General features: G+C 41.3%; 1 protein-coding gene across 3 annotated transcripts in view; it reads left to right on the plus strand.

Annotated features, from left to right (window-relative positions):
- Window positions 1–23,758, plus strand: part of COL24A1 (collagen type XXIV alpha 1 chain) — a 234,046-nt gene that overhangs the window by 97,230 nt on the left and 113,058 nt on the right. For all 3 annotated transcript variants that reach the window (XM_054036762.1, XM_054036763.1, XM_054036765.1), the window contains exons 20-22: window positions 13,362–13,415; window positions 17,927–17,980; window positions 19,628–19,672. In XM_054036762.1, coding sequence (XP_053892737.1) covers window positions 13,362–13,415; window positions 17,927–17,980; window positions 19,628–19,672 — 153 coding nt within the window. The remainder of the gene's footprint in view (window positions 1–13,361; window positions 13,416–17,926; window positions 17,981–19,627; window positions 19,673–23,758) is intronic.

A 23,758-nucleotide genomic window follows, 5' to 3' on the forward strand; every position in this document is an offset into this window, starting at 1 on the left:
AACAGTGTGTCTACACTGCACCTGGGAGGTGTGATTCCCAGTTCTGGCAGACCGATTCGTGCTCGCTCCTCTCAAGTTTGGGCACTCCAAATAGCAGTGTGGACATTGCAGCACAGGTGGTGGCATGAGCTAGCTGCCTGAGCTCAGACCCAAGGAGTTGGGTGGCCTTGGACTCAGGTAGCTAGCCCAAGCTGTCGCCCATGCAGCAACATCCATGCTGCTATTTTTAGCATACCATCTTGAGCAGAGCCAGCATGAATCTGTCTGCCTGTCCTGAGAAACATACCTCCCCGCTGCAGTGTAGACATAGTCTCTAAGAGACTATAAAGACTGGTTCCAGCCCACACTGGTCTCTGCTTTTATTCACAAGCAATGGTTGGTTGGGATTTCTGAACACATCTATCCTCAAACTCAAACCACAGCTGGGACAGATGTGAGATTAAGCAGTTGGGGTGATACAGCCCCACAGGTGCTGGAACTAGATGTGCTGGGGTTGCGGCAGCACCCTCTGGCTTAAAGTGGTTTCCATCATATCCAGGGTTTATGGTTTGGTTCAATGGCTCTCAGCTTCCCCACTATACAAATTGTTCCAGCACCCCTGTACAGTCCCTGATTCCTCTCTCATGTAAACTGTTGTAAATCAGGCAATTCCTCCACTGAGTCAATATTTATCCTGGTGTATGCAAGAGCAGGAATAGGCCCAGTAGGCCTCACGCACGCGCGCACACACACACACACACACACACACACACACACACACACACACACACAGATTTTTGCTTTTTATATGCAGTCAAGCCTCAAATAACTCACCAAATCTGTCTTTCCTCTCCAGCTGTGCAACAGAGTTACTTCAGATTAGAGTTTTAGTAACTCCTGATTGCTTTAGGGCCATGAGTGGGTGGCTTAAAGTTCCTGAGGATAAGAGACAAGTGTGGGGGGCAGGAATAGAGGGTCTCATATTCATTCACTTTCTGGGTGGCTCCATGACCCTTGGCTAGGGAGTGCATTTTTTCAGTCTGGGGATTGAGCAGTATCAGACCAACCTTTCTTCTGGGTATGCTTCCACTGAACCAAAATCCACTGCAGGGTATTTGCTGCTAAGAGAGCAGAAGATATTTTTAGCAGGCCATTTTAGCAGGCCATTCAATGGCTCAAAAAACCTGAGTTTTTTTGAGCCATTGAAGAGCTGACATATTGTCCAGCCTCTTCATGTCTCTTAAAATGGTTCATGTAAACGTGCCCTTTTCTAGACATTTATTTTATTCACAAAACTAATTGCAAGCCTTTGTATAGAAGTGTTTTAACACACAAAACGTATTTTTTGCATAATAGTTATAACAAGATTGAATAGGTGAGATGTCTTAACATGCATGAAATTAAAATGAATTTTAAGAGGTTTCCAAATGCATTCATAATATTTTATTTGTAGGTGAATCTTGTGCCATGCGCCTATTTTAGTTGATCCCCAAAATAGGCTCTTAAAGCAGAGTTTATTGTTTCCTTCAGATGCGGCTTAAGATCTGCTTCAAGTATTACAAATAGATTTCATCTGGAGCAAAGGGAGCATTAGTCATTATCTTCAGTAGACCTTTATTTCATTTTTGTATTATTTTGGTCTGAACTTGTTAACTTATTCTCTCAGGAAGGTATACATATGGGAGTCAGCTGCTATACGTTTTATCCTCAGGGCTATAGAATTACAAAGAAAAGGAGCACATCAGCATAATAGCAAACAGTAACAAAATCCAAATCTTTTGCAAGTGAATCACTGGCTGCTTTGAACTGTTAGCTCTAAAAGGGAGGAAGAGTTGTCTTCAATGCACATTTCATCTCATCACATGATATTCTGAGGTTATGCAGACAATGAAGTTCAGTAGCTAAGAACAGTCCATCTCCTAATGTTTAAAATTCACAATTATAGAGTCAAATTGTGATGTCATTACTCAGTTTATATTCAGCCTTTACCCAAGCAAACTTTAATTTACTTCAATAGGAGTTTGCCTGAATAAACAGTGAATGAATACTGAAAAGGGACCTTAGGATTTGGCCTTTAGAACCTAGTCCTGGGAACTTAAAATACACAAACTAGGTCTGGTCAAAAATTGAAATTTCTATCTCATAAGAAATTCCAATATTTGATATTTGTTTTCATCCCAAATCAGAACAAAAGGTCAAAACATTTGTAGGGATTGGGTCTGTGTTTTTGTTTTTTGTAAAATGGAAAGTTCTCCAAAATCACTGTTTGTTAATGTGAAAATGTTCTGTTTCTCTTTCTGTCTGCCTTGTGGAGTTGTTGTAATTCAGGTGTTTTATGTCCCCATTTTCCTCTATTTCACATGATGTACCATGGTTGTGAGATTCTTATGATGCACCTGAGTGGTTGAACCTGAGAGGAGACCATGCTGCATCATGGGAGATGAGGTCAAGCCTCACCTAGCGAATAGCTTTTCAAGTATGGGAACATTACAACTTACAAAAGTTGCCATGATCTTGGAAATAAGTCTAAGTTGGCCCTCCCTGAAAGGGTCATTTTCTTCATAAGTGTGGAGGAAAATTATTTTGTCTTCTCTGTGGAAAGGAAGGCTTGGGATTTTTCCAGTATTTCCGCAAGGTAGGGAATTGATTGCTGTTATCCAGCCTATGAAGTCTCTGAGATAAGAGCACATTTGTCTGAAAGCTCCTTTGTCCTATAATCAGAGAATATGCAATAGGGAGAGAATATGCCTCTATCTATTAAGGTTGGCTGTTTTAAGCCTAGTGGAAGTCCATTAAAATTTGTTCAAGATCTTACTATAGATGGTGCACTTAAAGTTGCTAGTCTCCCATATTGTATTGTTGAACACAGTTTACCATTCCTCTTGGGAATTTTTCCATAGGGGAAGTTGAGAGTAAGTCATAGCACTTTTCAAGACTGCCCAAAATGAATTTAAAATTGGACACTTTTTAAGGGGGGAGGTCAGCAAGTGAACTTTTCTGACAGGGTTTCACCTGATGGTGTGATAGCTTTTACTGAAAATTAATCAAATTTAAGTTAATTTTATTTATGTCAATATTAGAAATCCTATTTGGTGTATATAGCTTTTGGAATCAAAAAGATTCTTAAGCTTTGTCTGTTACTAAGAAATTTGCCTGTTGATTAGGGTTACCATATTTTGTGCCTCCAAATGGAGGACACTCCCCGGGGCCCCGCCCCCACCCCCAGCCCCGCCCACGCCCCCACCCCAACTCCGCCCCCTCCCAAAGTCTCCGCCCCCTCCCCTGCTTCCCGCGAACATTTGAGTCGCGGGAAGCCTGTAGCAGGTAAGGGGGAGTGTGGGGGGAGGAGGCACGGCCCAGGCTGGCCCCCGGTGGCTCCAGCCTGGGTCGGCTCGGGCCCTGGGGTGCCGGCCCCGGCCGACCACCCCCGGCAGCCCGGCGCACCCCCCGGCTCCCGGCCCCGTGACCCCGGCTCCCGGCCCAGCCCGGCAACCCCGCGACCCCGGCCCGGCTCCCGGCCCCGCGGGCCCGGACCGGCTCCCCGACCCCGGACCGGCTCCCCGACCCCGGCCCAGCTCCCGGATCGGCTCCCGGCCCCGCGGGCCCGGACCGGCTCCCCAACCCCGGACCGCTCCCGGCCCCGCGGGCCCGGACCGGCTCCCCAACCCCGGACCGCTCCCGGCCCCGCGGGCCCGGACCGGCACCGCGCCCCCGGCTCCCGGACCGGCTCCCGGCCCTGCGGGCCCGGCTGGCTCCCGGCCCCGCGGGCCCGGCCCCCCGGCTCCCAGCCCCGCGGGCCCGGCCCCCCGGCTCCCAGCCCCGCGGGCCCGGCTCCGCGCCCCCGGCTCCCCGCCCGGCCCCGCGCCCAGCCCGGCCCGACACTGCGACCCTGGCCCGGCCTGGCCCCCGGCCCGGCACCGCGCGCCCGGCCCAGCACCATGCCCCCAGCCCCGCGACCCTGGCCCCGCACCGGCCCCGGCCCCGCACCGCCGACCCCAGACAAAGAGGCCCCGGCCGAGCTCTCCCGATTTTCCCGGACATGCCCGGCTTTTGGGGATTTCCCCCCGGACGGGGATTTGAGCCCCCAAAAGCCGGACATGTCCGGGAAAATCCGGATGTATGGTAACCCTACTGTTGACGACAATAGATGCAGTTGAATCAGTTATGAAAATGGTTTAACTGCACACATATACATGACCAAACTGTGTTCGGCTCCATTTCAGAAATCCTAGTTGAGCCCTTTGGGCTAAGGCCTTGTTTAGACTGAGAAATTTCCTATGCTAAGTACTATTGGTTTCCAGTGGAATGATTGCAACTTGCCTGGCATCCACATACAAGTGCTCCAAGTGGTTTCTAAGCAAGTTGCATATCACTTGAAACAGACAATGACCTTCCTACACCACAAAATAGAACCATTGATGTGTAGAGCTGAACTGACACTGAACATGGCTTAGTTGCAAGTGTAGACGAGGACAAATCATGCTCAGCTTCTTTTCAGCTAGCAGTTAATCAAAGTGCCTTCAGCAGACTCTATTGTCTTACTTGCTATTTCCCCTACCCTTTTGTTTGTTCCTGGCAAGTTGCAATTATCTTATGTCTTGTGATTTGTACTGTATTAAGAATTCTTCTCCCACCTCTTCCAAAGTCGGGATTTTTTATAGGAAAAATTAATGTATTGCTGCTGCCTTCAAAAAAAAATGTCACTGAACCTCGAGTGCATTTTTCCTGCACAGAGGAGGCCATTTTAAAAATATATATATATTACTTTCCTACTCAGCACATTACTGATAGGGCACACAGTTTTACAAATGGCAGAGAAGAGAGCTTGTGACTGTGGAAATACTGACATTTCTAAAATCATTTAGAGAAAAAATAAATTTCAAATTAAATCTTCCCTCTACAGACATAATTATAAACAACAAATAAACTCTGCCATTATTATCTGAGGATGCAAAATCATAACTCTGATTTCCACAATTAGAGTGGCCATAATTGTAAACAGATATCCTTTTTGGCAAATATGATTTGAATACCATAAGAAATTTGAGATTAGCTTGGCAAATCAATTTCAAGTGCTTTCAAAGATATTTTCCATAAATCACTAACTTGTTGCTTCATTCAAATGTACCTGTAAATATGTGATTACATTTAGTTGAGGTAACTTGCTGACTGAGAAGATGTTACAGGTGAGATTTTCAAAAACACTGGTCATTGGCCTAAATGCTTCCATTTAGGAGCTGAGTTGCGCCAACACTGGATACTTTTAGCACATCTCACCCTAAATGTTCACCTAAATCAAAGCATTGTATCCAACTGAAAAAAATCATTTTTGAGGATGCTCATTTGGCATTTGCAAAAATTTCAGCAGTCTCATCAAGATTTGCTCCCTTTGTTGTCTTGCATTGCACCAGGACCCAGGCAGGTCTGATGGGACTATGGACTGCTAGAAGGAAATTGTGACGACTGTAGTGCCCAGGGCTTTGGCCCCACAATGAGCTTCAATTGGGCCATTGGAGCTCCATCGGCTTTCTGCTGGTGCAGGGTTCTGCCAGTGTGGAACTCATTGCAGGACTGGGGCCTGAATTTCAATTTTTTTCAGATATGCTGCTTCCATATTAACCAGGCTTGCAGAAAAATGAACTCAGCTAATCAGCAGCAGTCCTCACAAACCCCATCCATCTCAATGAGGTGTCAAGTTCAAAGTTTAGGGTGTCAACACATCAAGCTGGGGATGTAATTCCCAGATCAAGCAGACGTACCTGAGCTAGTGTGCTAAAAACAGAGCCATGGTGGCAAGATGGGGTAGCCACACTGAGTACATCAAGGATGGGGATGTACTCGGGGCGGCTAGTCCTTCCAGCCACTTGTGGTACCACAGTTACACTCTATTGTTAGAATGGTAGCTCGAGCAAAGCTAGCACAGGTATGACTGTTCCAGGTAGAAATGGCTCCCAGAGCTGGAAGTGTAGTCAGACCCTTAGATGGGCCCACAGAAATGACAACAGTCATCAATTTCTTTAGGTTTTTGCTTTTTAAAGGTAATTTAAATGAAAAAAAAACTGTTCTGATAAAATTAAGGCTATTTGATGAAAGACAAAATCTGATAATGCAAAAGTAAATGTTCTCATAGTAATATTAAATCATATATATTTTGCACACACAATACTTCTAGTTATTTGGCTCTTGGCTGGGAATGGGTGACGTCATGGATCACTTGATGATTACCTGTTCATTCATTCCCTCTGGGGCACCTGGCATTGGCCACTGTCGGAGGACAGGATGCTGGGCTAGATGGACCTTTGGTCTGACCCATTATGGCTGTTCTTATGTTCTTAAATATATACCTGAGTCATAAATACAGTATGTACAACGCATGCAAGTTAGTGTTACTATAAGTACCTTAATACATTCATATTATAATATTTATATATTGGACATGATTCTGCTCTCAGTTACTCCAGCATAAATCCAAAGTAAGTGTGTTGGCTTCAATGCAACTACTCTGGACAAATGCATAGTCTCCTTCGAGTGATTGTCCATATGCACGTTCCACTATTGGCGTGCATGCACCCCATGTGCTCAAGACCTGAGACTTTTTGGCCATCAGTATATGTGCAGTGTGCCTGCATCCTGATGTTTCTCATCATACATAAGAGTGGTGTGTGCCTACTACCATTAGTTCCTCTCAGCCACCTCCTGCTATCAAGACAGCACATCAGAGATCTGCTCCACAGATGACCACCCTGTACAACCCAGTCATAGTTGTGTACTTAGCCAGCCAGTTAGTTTGTTTGTTAATGTAGTTGATTTTTTTTTTTTGCCCCATTGGTGTAAAAAAAAATACAAAAAGAACTTTATTTTTTTCTATGATGGCTTCAATGAGGTCACTGGGCTTTAAGAACATCCCTTCGTGCAAAGGTGCTATGCCAGCGATAGACACCTGAAATGCCTCTACTCTCTTGGAGAGTCCTACATTCCTGGGAAGGGCGCCATTTGTAAGTCTTTTACTTCCAGAACACACACAGAGAGAGACGAGACTTAAGGTATTTCTGCTGAATAAATCTATGGAATCTGCGTTGGACCCTGGCCATCCACACTGCCCTGTGTGAGACCTGGTTCCGGAGAGCATGAGTGCCAGCTCCCTTTCCTCATCCACTTAAGCATTCTACGGGAGAGAAGAAGCACTCAGATAAATCCCAGAGTGCAGGAACTTCTATGGGCAGGTCCCCAACTAGGCTGCTTGAGGTTCACAGCACCATCTCAGAGACCGGTCCTTGCGAGGGACTTAGCACTGACAATATCACCGATGAGTCTACAGTCTTACCTGTGGCACAGAGTTTAGCATCACAATGCTCGGCACCAACATCAATACCAGCAGAGTTCCCAGCACCGGGTGGTTTGAGTTCCCCACAATGGCACAATGGGATTCATAGCATTTAGGGACTTAACAGTTGTTCATGAGCCAGGATATTCATTTCCCTAATGGCATTGGACGCACAGGCAATAGCACAGTCTCCATTGCCATTGCCTTAAATGACACCAAGACCCTTGACTCTGCCTGTGGATCCAGTATATTTCTACTCCTCTGATTCTTCATTAAGGTCAGAAGAGATGGATTAGCAATTCACCTTCTCTGCTCTGGCCTCTCTGCCACAGTCCTTGATCTCTTGCAGGAGCACCAGGAACCACGCCAGAGGTGGGTACTGGGACTCTCACCACTCTCAAATCCTCTGGTTTCCACAACCATGGCCATCAGGACCATATCCCACCCACATATGGCCATACTGGAGCCCTTGGTCATCTTGTGGAGCTTGCAACTATGTGAATAGACTTTATGTACTCACAGCATCCACAGCCACTATGGCCATGACACCATCACAGCCCTTCCTGCTTCCAGTGGAGGAACCAGAAGAGGCTCCTCCACAGCTTGAGCCATCTCTAGTGGGAACTTTATCATATTCCTCACCAGATGAGGCAGTTGTCCTGGCAGTGGGTCCCTCGCGCGATGATTTCAAAGGGTTCCAAGTCTTTTTTAAGACAATAATGGAGGCATTGCACATATCCATGGAAAAGGCCCAGGAGTCCACACACAAATTGGTTGACATCCTGCCACCTACCTCCTCTGGAAAAATAGCCTTACCCATAAGGAGGCCATAATGGACCTTGCCCAAGTGGTATGGCAGACCCCAGCAATGGTGTCCCCTACCTCTTGCAAGGTGGATAGAAAATATCAGATTCCACCCAAGGGTTCTGAGTATTTCTATACCCACCTAGTCCCATCATCTCCAGCAGTTTTGGCAGCTATTAAGAAAGCTAGACAAAACAAAACACCAAAGGAGAAATGGCCAGAAAAGTTAGATTTATTTGACAGGAAATACTACTCCTCAGCCAGCTCACAATTCTCTCTTTTGAATTATCAAGCCCTTACTGTCAAGATACCATTTTAGTCTCTGTGAGAAAATTGCTGCATTCACCAGCAAAATTCTGGCTTATTCCTGAGAAGAATTTGTGACCTGAATCACAGAGGGACAGCTTATAGCAAAAACGACTCTCCAGGCAGCCCTTGATGTGGTTAACATCATTTCTCACACAATGGCAACAGCCATGGTTGTATGCAGGTCATCATGGCTACAGGGATTTGGCTTCCCCAAACTTAAGTCCAGTACACAGATTAGTATCTTCGGTTTGAAGGGGCTCATGTCTCCCCATTTCAAGGTCTGGCTCCTGGATGGGAGTCTAGCCTCCCATGTTCCTGCTCTTCTCCATTCAGGGGTATTTTGGTCAACAGCAGCGAAGACTCCACCAGACATACTTACTTTGTGGAGTAGGAATGACCTCTTTCTGGGGCAGAAGTCGAGGTCATTCCTATGATTCTGGGATACTTGCTAAAAGTCAAATGATTTAATGTTTCTCTGAGCTCGGGGAGAATTCATCTGGTGGGAGTTTCAGCATCATCTACCTGTCAGTGGCCAATCTGTCTTCTCTCATCAGACGGTTCTGAGATTCGTAAAGGGGTTGAGAAGACACCCATTAAGGTCCCATTTCTTCTTGGGACCTTAACCTAGTACTTCCTGTACTTACGGGGCTTCCATTTAAACCTAAGCCATCATGCTCCCTTCTACATCTCTCTGTGAAAACTTCCTTCTCAGTGGTCATTACCTCTACAAGTTGAGTTGGAGAAATCCAGGCCCTAATGGCAGAATCCCCACTACAGTCTTCTTCCCCGATAAAATGACTCTCAGAACTTTATCCAAAAATTTGGCTGTTACAGAATTTCAGAAGTACTCTGTAACCTACCAGCTGTTTGGCTTCTGGCTATTGGCAGAGTCTAGATATTCTACTTTTTACATTTCCCTAGGAAGTGTCAAAATATCTGCTAATGTTTTGCACTCAAGAATTTCATATGGAAATTACACATAAGCCTCCTAGATTATCAGTTGTGTTTTTAAAAAAAGATTTTTTTTATTCTGGAGGTGGACATGGGGGTGTGGACTCCTGAATAACTCTTGACAAACAGAAATTCTGAAGGTAGGAGTATACTGAGCGCAGTTACATTGCTCAGAATTTGGAAGGAAAACAGTATTGTCCAGACAATTTAAGAGTTCCAGCCTTGTTCATTTCTTTTGCTTCAACTTGGTCCTGTTTGGTGTTGATGAATAGCAATGCTGTTCCTCTCCATCAAAACAGTAAACCAAATTAGAAATTAAAGGACCAATTTCCATGTTATGTAATGAAATGAGGACATTTTACAGATTCTAGATTCCTATGATATTACAGTACTGGATCCACTGTAATTTGAATTTGAAAACCGATACCAAGGTACCTATTTAGCATAACAAAGGTAGATAAGTCTCTATAGCTTGATGAGCTAATCTGTGCATCCCTTTATGTGATAATTATAATTTCTTACAGTTCTAAGTCAGGAATCTCACTGAATTTCATCTGTTTCTTCAAATAGTTTCCCCAGCACCAGTCCATAGGGTCTAATACTCTAATAATAAGTCTTTACTCAGCAAAACTCCCATTGTTGAAAATGTGAAGATTTACTAAGGGCTTCAAGATGCAGCTCTAAGAGTCATTGTAGATTTTTGTGGGGTTAGGTTTTCTCAACACTTCTGTAGATTAGGCATTTAGGTTCTTACTGATAAACTGATCATAAATATTATTTAACCACTTTCCTACTGCTACATTAGTATACCATGTCATTAATTTGAAAACTCCCTTTAAAACAGTCTTCCAGGACTGTCATAGTATCTGTGTTTTCCTTATAGATTGTGTTCAGCAGAAGATTAAAAAGCAGACTTTGTGGTACAGAAGAATTTTTTTTTAAATAAAAATGAAGATATGTGAATATTTGGATGTACCATTATTATTAGTATATGTATTCCTAGTGTGCCCATCACCCTAGTGCCTGGGCACGTCATACACCTTGTTGACATTTGGAAATAGCACAGTTTCAAGGGTTGGTTTAGCTGAACCGATAATGACTTCAGTTTGCTCTTGTCTACACTTACAGCTTAATCATAGAGCTTTTAGAATTTCTCTTAGAAGCGTTTGTATACACCCAAGTAAATAAATAAATTAGAAGGATTTCTCCACAAAAAAAGTAAGAATGCTTTTAAAAGGAATATGGCTCTTCCAGTTCCTTGTTAACGCAGCATTTTCTGGGCTCCTTATCATCTAAAGGAAATTGTATTCATGTCAGCAGTTACCATCCATTCATGCCTTTGACACCCCCCCCCCCCATATAGTTAGAGAGATATAAAGAACTACATTTTAAATTCTCGAATGCCTCTAGATTCAGCAACTTTTAGAGGTATGAAAAGGTGAAATAGCAACTATTGTTGCATTGACCTAGTTAGTTTAATTTAGTGAGTAATCATGTGCTTTTTAGATTCTAACCTGAACCATTTAAAAATCTGGAGTGGTATAAATGATATATTTTAAATATGCAATTAGAGTGCATTTATCACATATATATAAAATATTATGTGCCATCTGAGGCATGTCAGTTTTGTTGCACAACTATATTAGTAAACATTTCTCCATTTTGAAAGGGAACATTAATTTTGATGTTTTAGTATAGATTAGAGTGTACAGAGTTAGGATTGGTACAGAAATGTCTGTTTTGAAAGTTCATTGTAAATCGGGCAGTCACTCTGTCTAATGGGCTTGTTCTCGTGCCCCTCGGCATCCAAGTACTAAAAGTTTAGAGGTTTCTTTAAAGGTCATAGAACCAACTGGGTCACAAACAGGTTACATCAATAATTCTCAAGCATATGTTTTAGATTTCTGATTTATTTTACTCATTTACTTCTGGTTTGTTACTTCTGAACACCACAGATTGAGTTCATTTAAAGCAGTTTATGAAAAGTAAACACACGAAAACCCCAGCATCTAAGACTAGCAGTACTATATATTTCATTCTCTTTTGTTTATAATATTACAGTAGCAGTAATGTGGTTAAGGATGAGATGGTACTTTCATTCTAAAGCAAGGGCTTTAGAATGAATTTGGTAATTTACCTTTGGGGTTGAAATTTAATAGCTTAGTCTCAGCTAATACTGAATAATTTTCAGAAAGATTCATAAAAACCACTGGTGTATTTTGAGTTACTTGATTTGGGGGAACAGTAGGTGATGGGAATATTTTTCAACTCTTAAGACTTTTTTCATAGGTTTCTTTTGTACTTGGGGAAACTAAAAAATGTTCAAAATTTCAATGTTGACATGCATTTAGACATAAATAATAACAGGGATCAGTGCTGTCTCCATCCCTGAAAGAATTTGGTATTGCAAATAAAGCTGTGGATATTTTTAAAAGATGTTGTGTACATGTGTAGTTCGTTCATTAATGTCAGAAAGATGCCTACAAGATACTCTTAGTTTTCATTTGTAGATATTTTATTTTCCTACTCACAAATTATCCTATTTGTCTTTAGAACCAAATGACCTGTGGTAAGGGTTAAGGAGACCTTTGTGAGAGTCAGGCATATCAAGTTTATAGATCAAATAATAGATATTTTATTCAGGGTAGGGGCTGATCAATGCCACCCATTTCCTACAACATTAATCATACTTACTTTTCAGCTGAGCCAAGTTTGGTAAAATTTGAAAAGTAATGGAACAACAAAATCAAATAATATTTTGACAGATGAATAAGTGCATCCTGTGCTGAATAAAATATCAGTGTCACAGTGCTAGCAGCAGTTGCTAGTTTGAGAACAGATGGCAATACCAGTGTGAAAAAGTCTGATCTTGCTCAATTTTAAAAAGTTAAGTTGGCTTGGGCCTAGTTTGTTCTTAAATGGAATGATCACCTGAGAATTCAATGAATACCATTAACATTGTTGTCCTGCAGCCACATGGGTGTGGACTACAATCTCATCAGATTTCATAAATTAAACTCTGTCTGCTCATCTAGATTTCTGCATCACACCCCCCATCACCTTTATATCTTATCAGTCAGGACTTGTAAATGGCAAAAGAGTCCATGGACAACATTTGTATTTATCAGATTGCAGCCAGTTTTTAATCTCCTGAGGAACATGTTCCTGCAGTTCTACTTTAAAGCAGTAAAGAGCTCGCAAGTTTTGTTTCAAAGACTTGTTCATTTCCCTTGTAAAAAGGAGCAGAGTTAAGGTGGCTGTGGGAAATTTATATCGGACTTTCCTGCCCCTTGTGTGACTTTCATATAAAATGTCAAAAAACATCTCTGTATAAAGACCTCTTGTAAAATAGTATAAACCAGTTTTTTGTTGTACAACTATGAATTCATTGTCTAAATCAGTGGTTCTCAACCAATGGTTCTCAACCAGCGGTCCGGGGCCCCCTGGGGGCCCGCGATCAGGTTTCAGGGGGTCTGTCAAGCAGGGCTGGCATTAGACACCACAACCTCATTTCCCAACAGCTGCTGGACAGCTGCTGTGTAGTTGTGCCTAGTGCTCAATTTGTAATGAAAGAGGTGCTGGGTCTCAAGCAATTAGGTGCTGGGGTTCAAGCAATTTGTTTACATTCATAACTGATGGAGCAAGGTTCCGTTGTGGGTTTCAGTGGGATCAAGACTGGGTCTATTTAATAATAAACCTTGTCAAATGGACAAAAGGGTTAAAGACAAATAAAAGCTATACTGACATCTGTCAAATTGAGTTTAATGAAGGCTGTTTAAAGTCTGTCACTCAGCCAAGTCCTTTCAAGAGAGCTCATTGGACTTCAAAGTTTTTTGGATATTGTAAAACAAATCCATGTCTTGTTTTCTGCAATTCAGGTTTGTTACATTTCTAAAATGAATAAACAGATTCAAAATAACAAGTACATTTTTGTACTTCGTACAATGGAAACATTCCTATGCTATGAACAGCTTGCCTCTCTTCTCCTCCTTAGGGTTTTCCAGGAGATATTGGTGTACCTGGACTAAATGGCCCTGAAGGTCCAAAGGTAAGAACTTACAGAGCCTTATTGCAATGTCATTAATGCACTGAGAGTGAGAAAATACGAAGAGAAGAGAAGGTTCTTGGGGAAAAAACAGGGACTGGGGATAGGTGTCACACTGCACCTTAGGAAATTAGCAAAGAACTGTGAACTGTGCATGACTTGCCTTTCATAGTCAGAAGACAGGCCTGGTCTACATAGGAAATTTGCACCGGTGTAACTTAAATTTGTTTTTATTCCAGTGTAGTTAAACTGGTGCAGCCTCTGTATGGACACTCTTATTTTGACTTTTTGCTAAACTGAAACAAGCCATTCTTAAACCAAAATAAGAGTGCCCACACGGGTTTGTACTAGTTTGACTGTACATGTTTAAATTCACTCATTAGGTTATACTTGTTCAACTTTCCTACGTAGACAAAGCTTAACTCTGTTTTAGACAGCGGAGTTACACTAGTATTTTTCTAACCCTTTAGCCATCCACTTTTAAACATATGAGCTTGTGTATAGTTTCTATGCAAATGCTACCTAAATCTCTAGTACCCTTCATTGCTTCAGCCCTTTGCTTACGTTTTGTATGCTTGAGTCTCATCTGTGCCAGGGTTGGCCATAATATCCTTTAAATGCTGATATCCTAATAAACAGTAAGAATTATACAAAGCCAAACGCCATCTTCTTTTAGTCCCTCATTCAGATCTAATAGTCACTCCAACTGCTGGAAACCTGGTCAACCTCAGACTCTCACTTGCCTCCCACATCTGTCAAATGTGTAAATAGCCTTGATCCAAACAGCCCAAACATAACAACTTTCTAGGCATGCTGCAAAGGCCATTTTACATGGTTTGGGAGAAAGGTTGACGTGTTTCCAGAAGCAAAGGTGACTAGAGAGGAGCTTTTCTTTTGCTCTGATTTGTTGGCTGGCTGAGTTAATTTGTTACCATTTATGCTTGTTTAATATGAATACTGTTGAGTGGTCATTATTATGTTTTTGTAAGATTAATGAATTGACAGGGCACCTAAGACCTTTCCAGGAGACGTCCGGCCTATGCATTAGTGGACATGAGAGAAGTGGGATTAAATTAGAACTAGAAATACAGATTCAGTTTAAATAGCCACACTAATGCATTAATAGTGTAAATGAGCTCAAAAGCCCTTCTTAGTGATGTGATGTATATTATTCCCCTGGATATGCAATTCAAAGCTAACGTTAATTTGCTCTATTAGTAGTGGACTTATGTTTCAGAGATACTATACTAGTCTATCTCCATTTATTCAAATCCCAGCAGAAATGCTAAGGGATAGCCCACAGTATTTAAGATTCCAGAGTTCATTTAATACAGCAAGAATTCCATAACTATACAAGACATTGTGGTGTCTCCAGCACATTGGCTCTCAAGGACCAAAAGCTTGGACAGCCAGGTCTAATCAAAGAGAATTGGTGACTTACATTGGAGATGCAGTGTTACTAAACTGGAATAGCTTTTGCACAGCTCCTAATACCAAGAGAGCAGGGCTACATGAAACTGGAAATGTTTGCCTTTAGGATTCCCAGTGGTCTTGGGTTCACTGCAGTTTTGAAGAGTTTCCTTCAGTCTTTATTTTTGGAACACTGTTTTCACCAAGCTGCTCTTTTCCTCATTCTTCTGTTCTATGCTTCTTCAGAGACAAAATCTGCACTAAGTGCCAGGAAGGTGGTCTAGTCTTTATATTTTAGCATGAGAGAAACCAACCATCATGATAGAGTGTAAGATATGCAAGCATGATATACCTGTCTCTGAAGACCAGTAGAACTTTGGGAATGGCCATTTTATCCAAATTACTACAGTAATTAACAAATATGAACTCCTAGAATAATGCACAAAAGATACATTACATAGTTTGGTCCATAGCACATTATTCATCTTGGAAGCAATATCTTAGAAGGTGTTTGATCTTGATCCAATGTTCATAAAAATGAGGCACTTGCATAATAACTAATAAAAAAGAGGAGTGTTTTAGTTTGGGAAGTTCTGAAATATCTTTCTGTTTGTTCGTTGTGTTACTCTTTGGCTGCATGTTACAAGAGCCAGAGTAAAAAGTAAGGCAGACATGCTTACTATATAAATATCATAATGGTTTCTCTAGCAATACATGTTGTACCCTGGAAATAGCTGCGAGCTTCCTTCCTCTGCTCACTGATGTTTTGTTTGGGTAGCATAGCTCATATAAATGGCTATTAAGAGTTCTATTAATCCTGTAAGGGAGGCTCAAAGGGAAAGTTCTGAACACATGGGAAATACATGGTACCCCCATTTGCTGACTCCCCGAATTCTTTCCAGACATTTTGGCACATCTCTAAAGGCTACCTTCATTTTCTGTTCATTGCCTGAAACCTCAGAGTGAGGGTATGGAAACTGCAGTTAATTTTCAGTTTTAAAGTCTGGGATGTTCTTTATAAATTTGAGTAAGTGCTGTCTAGGAACACACAGAGTAGCTAAGAAATTTGCTAATATTTGCACTATTGCATGAGTTTAAACGATACTGAAAAGCTTAGCATTTGTTAACGTATTGCTATTGCATAGTAAAATAACAGTTCTGTTTGCTAAGGAAATACTTTTCTTCACCAACTAAAGATCAGTATTATTTATGGAGTGTGACTAAGTGTCTTGCTGTTGCTTTTGCCAGTGAGATGCTCTCCAGCTGTAGCTCTCCATCATACTTTATTCCAGATAAAATCAAATGATGGGAACTTTAATAAGTCTCAGTATTTTGAGGTGGCCCGATACATTTTCTATGAAGTGTTGCTTTGCGTGCAAAGCAGGCAGGCAGGAAGCTGCTGAACAAATGTGTGCCCCTTCAGTCTAAATTTCATAAATGTAATAAGGGTTAGAGTTGGAGCTTTTCCATCCAATATTGCTTCAGAGGCTAATGATCTCTTTCATAAGAGATGATTTTTTGTTCTCATTGCTTTATCTGATATAAGTAAGCCTGGCTTCCCTCATAAATAATAATATATTTACATAGATCTTTTTGGTCATAAAGCCGGGTTGAGTGCTTATTCCAGTTACTACCATTATAACTTGGATAATCCAGATCTTTGAAACATGATTAGATCCTCTGTCTGAGTAGTGGAGTTTTACAAATGTTGCTGTAAGAGGATGTGATGACTCAGGGTTGGCAATGGAATATGTCCTTCACTTCTAGGACACTGGATATAATCCTGCCAAGGTTTGTAATGGCTGAATATCTTTGCTATCTGGCAGCAGTTCTGAATGAGTGGATACCCTCAAATCACTTCCCAATCCACAGAACAAATGCCAGCATTACATTTGACGTCTCGATAGGCATTCTCAACATATTGGCTGAGGGTTGAATCTTTGTAAACTCTCTCTCTAACTGATCAGAATTTGGGTACATAGGTTTGGCAGTGTAGGAAGGGTGTATGTGATGCCACTACCAGGGAGTACCTCTTGTGTGAATAAATAGAGGACTTCAGTCTCCAAAGTTATTTTCTACACTGAAAATTAAGTTGTCAGGACAACACTGAAAATAAAGTTTAGAGATATGACAGGATATCACCCTTGCCAAAGCAGTGCTGATTCACATACACAGCAGAGCTTAGCTTTATTTCGTTCTGTCTTATGCTACTGACCAAGATTTTGTTACAAATTCATTCATGGCCTACTGCCTTCAGAGTCAATGCTTGGAAGTAGCTTGCAGCTGGGTAAAAAATTAAAGTCTAAACTTTGTACAGCTATTTCCATAATGCTTGTGTTCTGAAAGCCATCGTAATCCCACCAAAGAATAAGAAAAGGTTGATTTACTGATCTGCTTTGGTAGTGTAAGTGGTATTGTGTTGGACTTTGGGAAATAACTGCATAGAATGAGGAGTTTGGTAGAGAGAAGAATAGTTTTAATATAAGTCAATTTTCATTATCACCAAATATTAGGCTAACTATTACCTAAACCCTGGATTTACAGGGGATTTCTCAGTTCCTTTTTAAGCAGCCCATCAAATTCAAACTAATGTTATGTAATAAAAATAAACTGTTCTCTTGTGAGCACCAGTTACACCTCTACCTCGATATAACGCTGTCCTCGGGAGCCAAAAAATCTTACCACGTTATAGGTGAAACCCCATTATATTGAACTTGCTTTGACCAACCAGAGTGCACAGCCCTGCCCCCCCGGAGCACTGCGTTACCGCGTTATAGCCGAATTCGTGTTATATCGGGTCGTGTTATATCGAGGTTGCGGTGTACTTTGATCCTTCTCCTCCTTCAAAGGGTAAATGAAAATAGTCTGAATCTTAGAAATGTCAATATAGCTAAACTTTGTTAGATACTGTAGCATTCCAGCCGATGTTAAAATTAGGGCAGCTTTTTCCTGGCTTTCTAAGGGAAATGGACAATAGCAGATAATGATGTCTCCTTCCTCAGCTTTCAGCCTCTCATTCACTGAATGATTGTAAGAGAAAAGAAACCAGGCAAATAGGCTTATTGATTGATATAAAATCTCATTTTGGTTGTCTTGTTATTTAGGGACTTCTAGGTGACCGAGGGCCTCCGGGGGCCCCAGGCCCGAAAGGAATCGAGGTAGGATGGAAACAGAGTCCAGTCAACAAGTTACATTTTTTAAGAAATCGGACTCCATTTTTTTCTATAAGAAAATGTTGCTTCAGGATGGGCAGTGTTGCCAGGCGGGATTTCAAGTTTCCGTTTTGGGAGATTTTTAGTTATTTTACAGTATTGTGTGTTCATTATAAGATTTATTTCAGCAGCTCTGTGGAGTGTCTAAGGACTGTGGGCCCAGAATGTTGCATGTAGAATCCAGAATTAAACAATGGTGGGTTTATTAAAATAATAATATTGAATAAGAATATTGGGTGAAATCCTAGCCACATTGAATTCAATGGCAAAACTCCCACTGACATCAGTGGGGCCAGGATTGCATCCTATACATTTATTAATCAAGGATTCTTAATTCATTGGTATAAAATATGTATGTATTAAATCTAACTCCATATGCTATTCTGTGCTGTTGAGATAGCTGGAAAATATAGGTTTTAAAAGATGCATTAAATCAGTTCATGTGTCTGGTGGTAGAGCTCTAGAGCTCTATGTAGCTGACTTAATGAGTTATCATGAGTGCTTTTAAATGATAAAAGACTAACGGTGACAAAAAACTATCAGTTTAATCAGAAGCCATGTAAAATGCAGACCACATTTCCTCCATTCAGACTGCTGTGTTCTCCTCCAGGTAGAGCACCTCTGCCTCCAAGAGCTGGAGAAACACTTTCATGTTAAGTGGGGTCACCGAACCATCAAATAATCACAGCATGACCTCATGACTTGGCATTATGTTACAGAATCTTGATTTAACATCATAGTAAAAAGAAGAACAGGAGTACTTGTGGCACCTTAGAGACTAACAAATTTATTAGAGCATAAGCTTTCGTGGACTACAGGTCCACGAAAGCTTATGCTCTAATAAATTTGTTAGTCTCTAAGGTGCCACAAGTACTCCTGTTCTTCTTTTTGCGGATACAGACTAACACGGCTGCTACTCTGAAACCTAACATCATAGTGTAATGCGGGAGCCTCAAAAGCCTACCATTACAATACACGGTCATGTGTGATTATTTTGAGGCTCTTGGTAACACTATAATGTCTCCTCTTTCTTCTCCTGTACTCCTGGCAGCTGGGATGAAAAAAAGAAGTTGTCAGTCTGTTTTTGACCTCACACTCATTCTCATCTGCTTGAGAGGCAAGAGAGATCCTGGCAGAACTGTTCTGCTTGCTTTGGAATCAAACTATAGCTATGTGGCGACCATGCAGAGCAAGACAAAGTCCTGTCAGAGTACTAGATTCCATGAGAGACAAATGCATATCTACGCCAAATTAGACCCTCAGATACATCTGTGAAAGCCCCTTGTCTTCTCAGTACAGCTGGTCAAAAATGGTGAAAAATGTTTACCAGCTCTGTTTGTGGGCTTTTCTTAAACAGATTGTGTTTGATGATTATGTAAAACATGGATTTCTGACAGATAGTGGGTGAGATGAGGTCAGTTTTAGACCCTTTCCTGTATAGTGCAAACCTAGATCCTAGCAGTAAAGATCTCTACCTATGTCCATTCACTGTGCAAGTTTAAGATTTTAATATAAGTGAACATAGTCCTTTGCAGGTTTTAAAACTAAATGCAGTATCAAAAAAGTTATTCCAAGTCCTGATTTTTTTTTCAGGGAGAAGAAGGACCAATTGGACCTATTGGAGGAGTTGGACCAAGAGTAAGTATGAGTAACATTATTACTACAAACACAAATTACTATAGTCAACATAAAGAACTGTTTAAAGGATGAGTCTGCTCTGAAAAATGACTGTAAAAATGGATCTTCTTCCTCTGTGTATTCTGAGTCAGATCTGTTCACTTTAGTGTCAAAAAGTTTTTATTGGTTTTATTACTCCTATTAGCTCTGCAGAATCAACACAGCTGATAAAGAGAACTGAATTATGTCCCTTATAGGATGTGCATCATTATCAGAATTGTTTACTAAGTTCTAGGCACTTGCATCTGTCCAATCATAGTGAAGACTATGGGGTTTCACAGGTGTATCTGAAGGTCTAATTTGGCTTGCAGAACTTGTATTACTGGCTATGATGCACGAGAAGGAAAGAACACCACTCAGCTCTCAGATCTCAGGATGCATTTGCAGGGCTGGCTATTAGAGAAATCATCTTTTAACTGTAAACTAATCACATTTGATATGGAGTCACTGACAGCAATAAAAATGGAACTGCACAATGCCAGTTTTACCATCACACTTTGATTCTCTTATTTATTTATTTTTCAGCTGTTAAAATCCATTAGGCTCTAAACTGATTTACACAAGAAATAATTAAACTTGAAAATGTAAGTGATGGATAATAATTTACAATAGAGTGCAGGGGAACATAGCAGAACTTTGTCAAAAGCAAATTAAACAAATCAAGTCAAAGAAGAGGCGTCAGTGGAAAGGAAGGATAGTCTTGTAGTTAAGCCACTGGACTGAGTCTCAAGTGATCTGGTTTCATTTTCTGGTTTTGCCATAGACTTCCTGTGTAATCTTAATCTCTCTGTGCCTCAGCTCCTTATCTGTAAAATGGGTATAATAGTACTTCCCTTCTCCCGTCCTTTGCCTTTCTTGCCTATTCATTAGAGCTGGTCAGAAAACAGAATGCCAGTCAACCTTGGTCATTCTGATATTTCAACATTTATTTTCATCCTGAATTGGGTTGAAAATTCAAAATCTCAAAAAAATTTCATAGAACAAAAATCTCTGGAAAAATTTTGGTTAGTAAATGTTGAAATGTTTTGTTGAGGGGTGGTTTGACATTGAATTGTGTTTGCCTGATCTGCTGCAGTGCTTTAGGGGAATTGTAGTTTGCATTCTTCATACTCCCATTCTCTCTTATGGGGTGAGCTCTGGGAACTGACTTCAGCTTCCATGATGTACTGTGGCATTTCAGACAAAGGAGAGACTGCAAGGCATCATAGCAGATGTATTCTAGCCATGGGAGTATGAGGCACTGCAGAGGCTCTGCTGGGTTGCCAACCCTCCAAGATTGACCTTGAGTCTCCACAATGATGAAACCTCCAGGAATACATCCAACCAAAATTGGCAACCCTAAAGCTCTGTCAGCCACAGAGTAATGTCGAACTGACCCAAAAGGAAATATTTTGATTTGATTCAAGAAACTGAAATTTTTTGATTCAGGTCAACCTGACCCAGAATGAAGTGTTTTGTTTTAATTTTCCTGATGGAAAATTGAAAAATATCAGCATCTCTAATGATTAGAGCTGCAGATTTGTCATAACAGCTTTTATCAGAAACCACAGAGCAGTCATGGTAAATTTAGTAAAAGACATGAGTTTAGAGGGAAAAGTGATTATTTGTACAAAATTTATAGTCACCGAGCCATGATTTTTTATTTAAAAAAAAAAGTCGGAACAAATGAAATTGAACTATACCTCTATAAAATCATAGGCCAGAGTCATCCTCCTCCTTCTCTTGCCACCGAGAGGGCACAGACTACCTGCAGCAGCATCCTCCACCACTGCACCGCAACCCTAATCCCAGCCTGGTGAAGAGGGGAGGCCCCAGCAGGGTGGGGGCAGGGCTGGAGATAGTGTGTCCCACACTCACCCACAGTGTCAGCTGCTGTCTGGAGGGGCTGGGCCTGGCTTCCCACTCTAGGCATTTCAACCTGGTACGTGGGGTCACAGCAATACTCCGGTATGGCCAACAGGCCAGAGTGCTCGTGCCAGTCCCCTCATTCAAATTTGAAAAGTCACATTATCCGTGACATTTTCCTCACCATGACAAACGTGTAGCCCTACTAGTGATTCACTAATTTCTCTATGATGACAAACAATTTTGAGTGAAGAATGCATGGACAATATATGCTTCATGAACACTGGAGATTTCAATCCCGTGGCTAACCTCAGATATTTTGGAGCAGTTTGCTCGCCCACATTCCTTGCTGAGACAAAAGAGCAAGAGAATTGGGGATTTTCGGGTTGTTAGGGAGTCAGGATTCTCTCTGTGTGTTTCAACTGCCAGCTTTTTCCCTTGCTTCAGGGACCCAGCTACTGTGGCCTGGATACTTCTGTTTCCCCTACCTGACGCTGTCTCAGGACCCCTTGCCAACTTACTGCTTCCTATTCCTACCCCTGGAGCCCTTCTCCTTCCCCACACTTCCCCCACTCCTGCCTACCCTTGCCTCTTCACCCCTTCTCATAACATGGGTTGGGGGAGATTGGATGGTTACATGGGAGTGAGGATGGGCCTCGATCAAATGAACACCAAATATAGTTGAACAAGCCTGGATGCTAGTTCAGATCCAAATCAACAAGCTATTTACATGTCTTGCTTTTCACACTGTTTGCATGAACAGAGTTTTCAAAACACATTATGGAAGCTAATGTCATTAGAGAATTTATCATACTAATGAAATAAAGGGATTACAGTTATGATCCTCCTCCCATTGATGTCATTGGCCAAACGCCCATTGATTTTAGTGGAACAGGTTTCCTGCCCTTCTTCATTATCTAATCTATTTTTTCTATCTAATATGCCCCTATTATCTACAGGTGAAAGACGTTAGTGTCATGGCCAGTCTTAGGCACGTGCTATGATCTTCTCTACACATCTACAAGATAAACTTGGGACCAAATCCTCACAATGACAAGTGCCCCAAACAAATTCCATTACCAGCTACTGAATGAATGAGATGAACCTGAACTCAGACTGCAGATCCCAAATTTAGATCTGGATTAGAATTCCCATATATCTTAAACATGTAGAACCAAAACACAGGATCTCTCCTTCCTGAACTCCAGGATTCAACATCCAGATCCAAATCTAAAGCTCCAGGTGTTTCCCTTTGGCTTATTATAGAGAGAGGTTTTGAACTGCCAACTCTCAGTCAAATCTATCTGCCGGGCTCACCTCTTACCAAAACCTTCCCTCTCATACTAGCTCAGTGACAAATGCCTGGATTGTTCTTTTATGTGTTCTTATACTCTATGTAGAGTAGCATATTCTGATTTTCATTTTAGCTTATTTTGCTTGTGAAAATACAATAGATGCCACATACAAGAGATGCTTCTGCATATTCAATTTAATCACAATTAACAAACAGTCATAACATTTAGCCAGACATTAATATCACTGTGTCACTGTAGGTCAGTCAATCACTGGTCATGGTTTTTGTACCTTTATTCTTGCCATTTAGTCACTGATTTGAAACCTTCAGAACATTAGAATGAACTTAAACAGTATATTGCTGGATATTCCCTGATTGCCATTGTGAGGGACAGATGAAGAGCAAAAGCCACAAATAATCTGTGAAATTATATATTAGCCTGTCAATCTGTTCCTCCTAGGAAAGTGTAGAATGTCCCAGCAAAGCTCTGTGAGCATTTACAATCATTCTGTTATAGCAGCATATCCCAAAGTGTGGTGCATGCCCTTCTGTGGGGTATGGTCATGTGAAGGATTAGCCAGGGTTAGGAGGGTAACATGTAGAATGTAGAAATTAAAACGGGTAGGCATTTTGGGGGCAAAAGGGGTACACTTGATTTCTCTTTCCTGAAGAGGGGCTTGGCACATTCCATTAATTCATTAAGAAAAAAAATCATTTTTCTTAAGTTTTTTTTACTTCATTAAAGTGTCTTTTCCAAGAATGATGTAGGATGAGGAGAGGCTACCCTTACTTTATCTTACATCTTATGTTTTCTTGTCAGTTACTCTCCCCCTCAATGTGTAAATTACACTCATCTTTCACATGCATTGAATGTCAAATCTGTCTTCAGTTTTACATTGCTTTCCCAC

This window comes from Malaclemys terrapin, chromosome 8 (genome assembly GCF_027887155.1).
Source record: "Malaclemys terrapin pileata isolate rMalTer1 chromosome 8, rMalTer1.hap1, whole genome shotgun sequence".
Taxonomy (NCBI): Eukaryota; Metazoa; Chordata; order Testudines; family Emydidae; genus Malaclemys; species Malaclemys terrapin.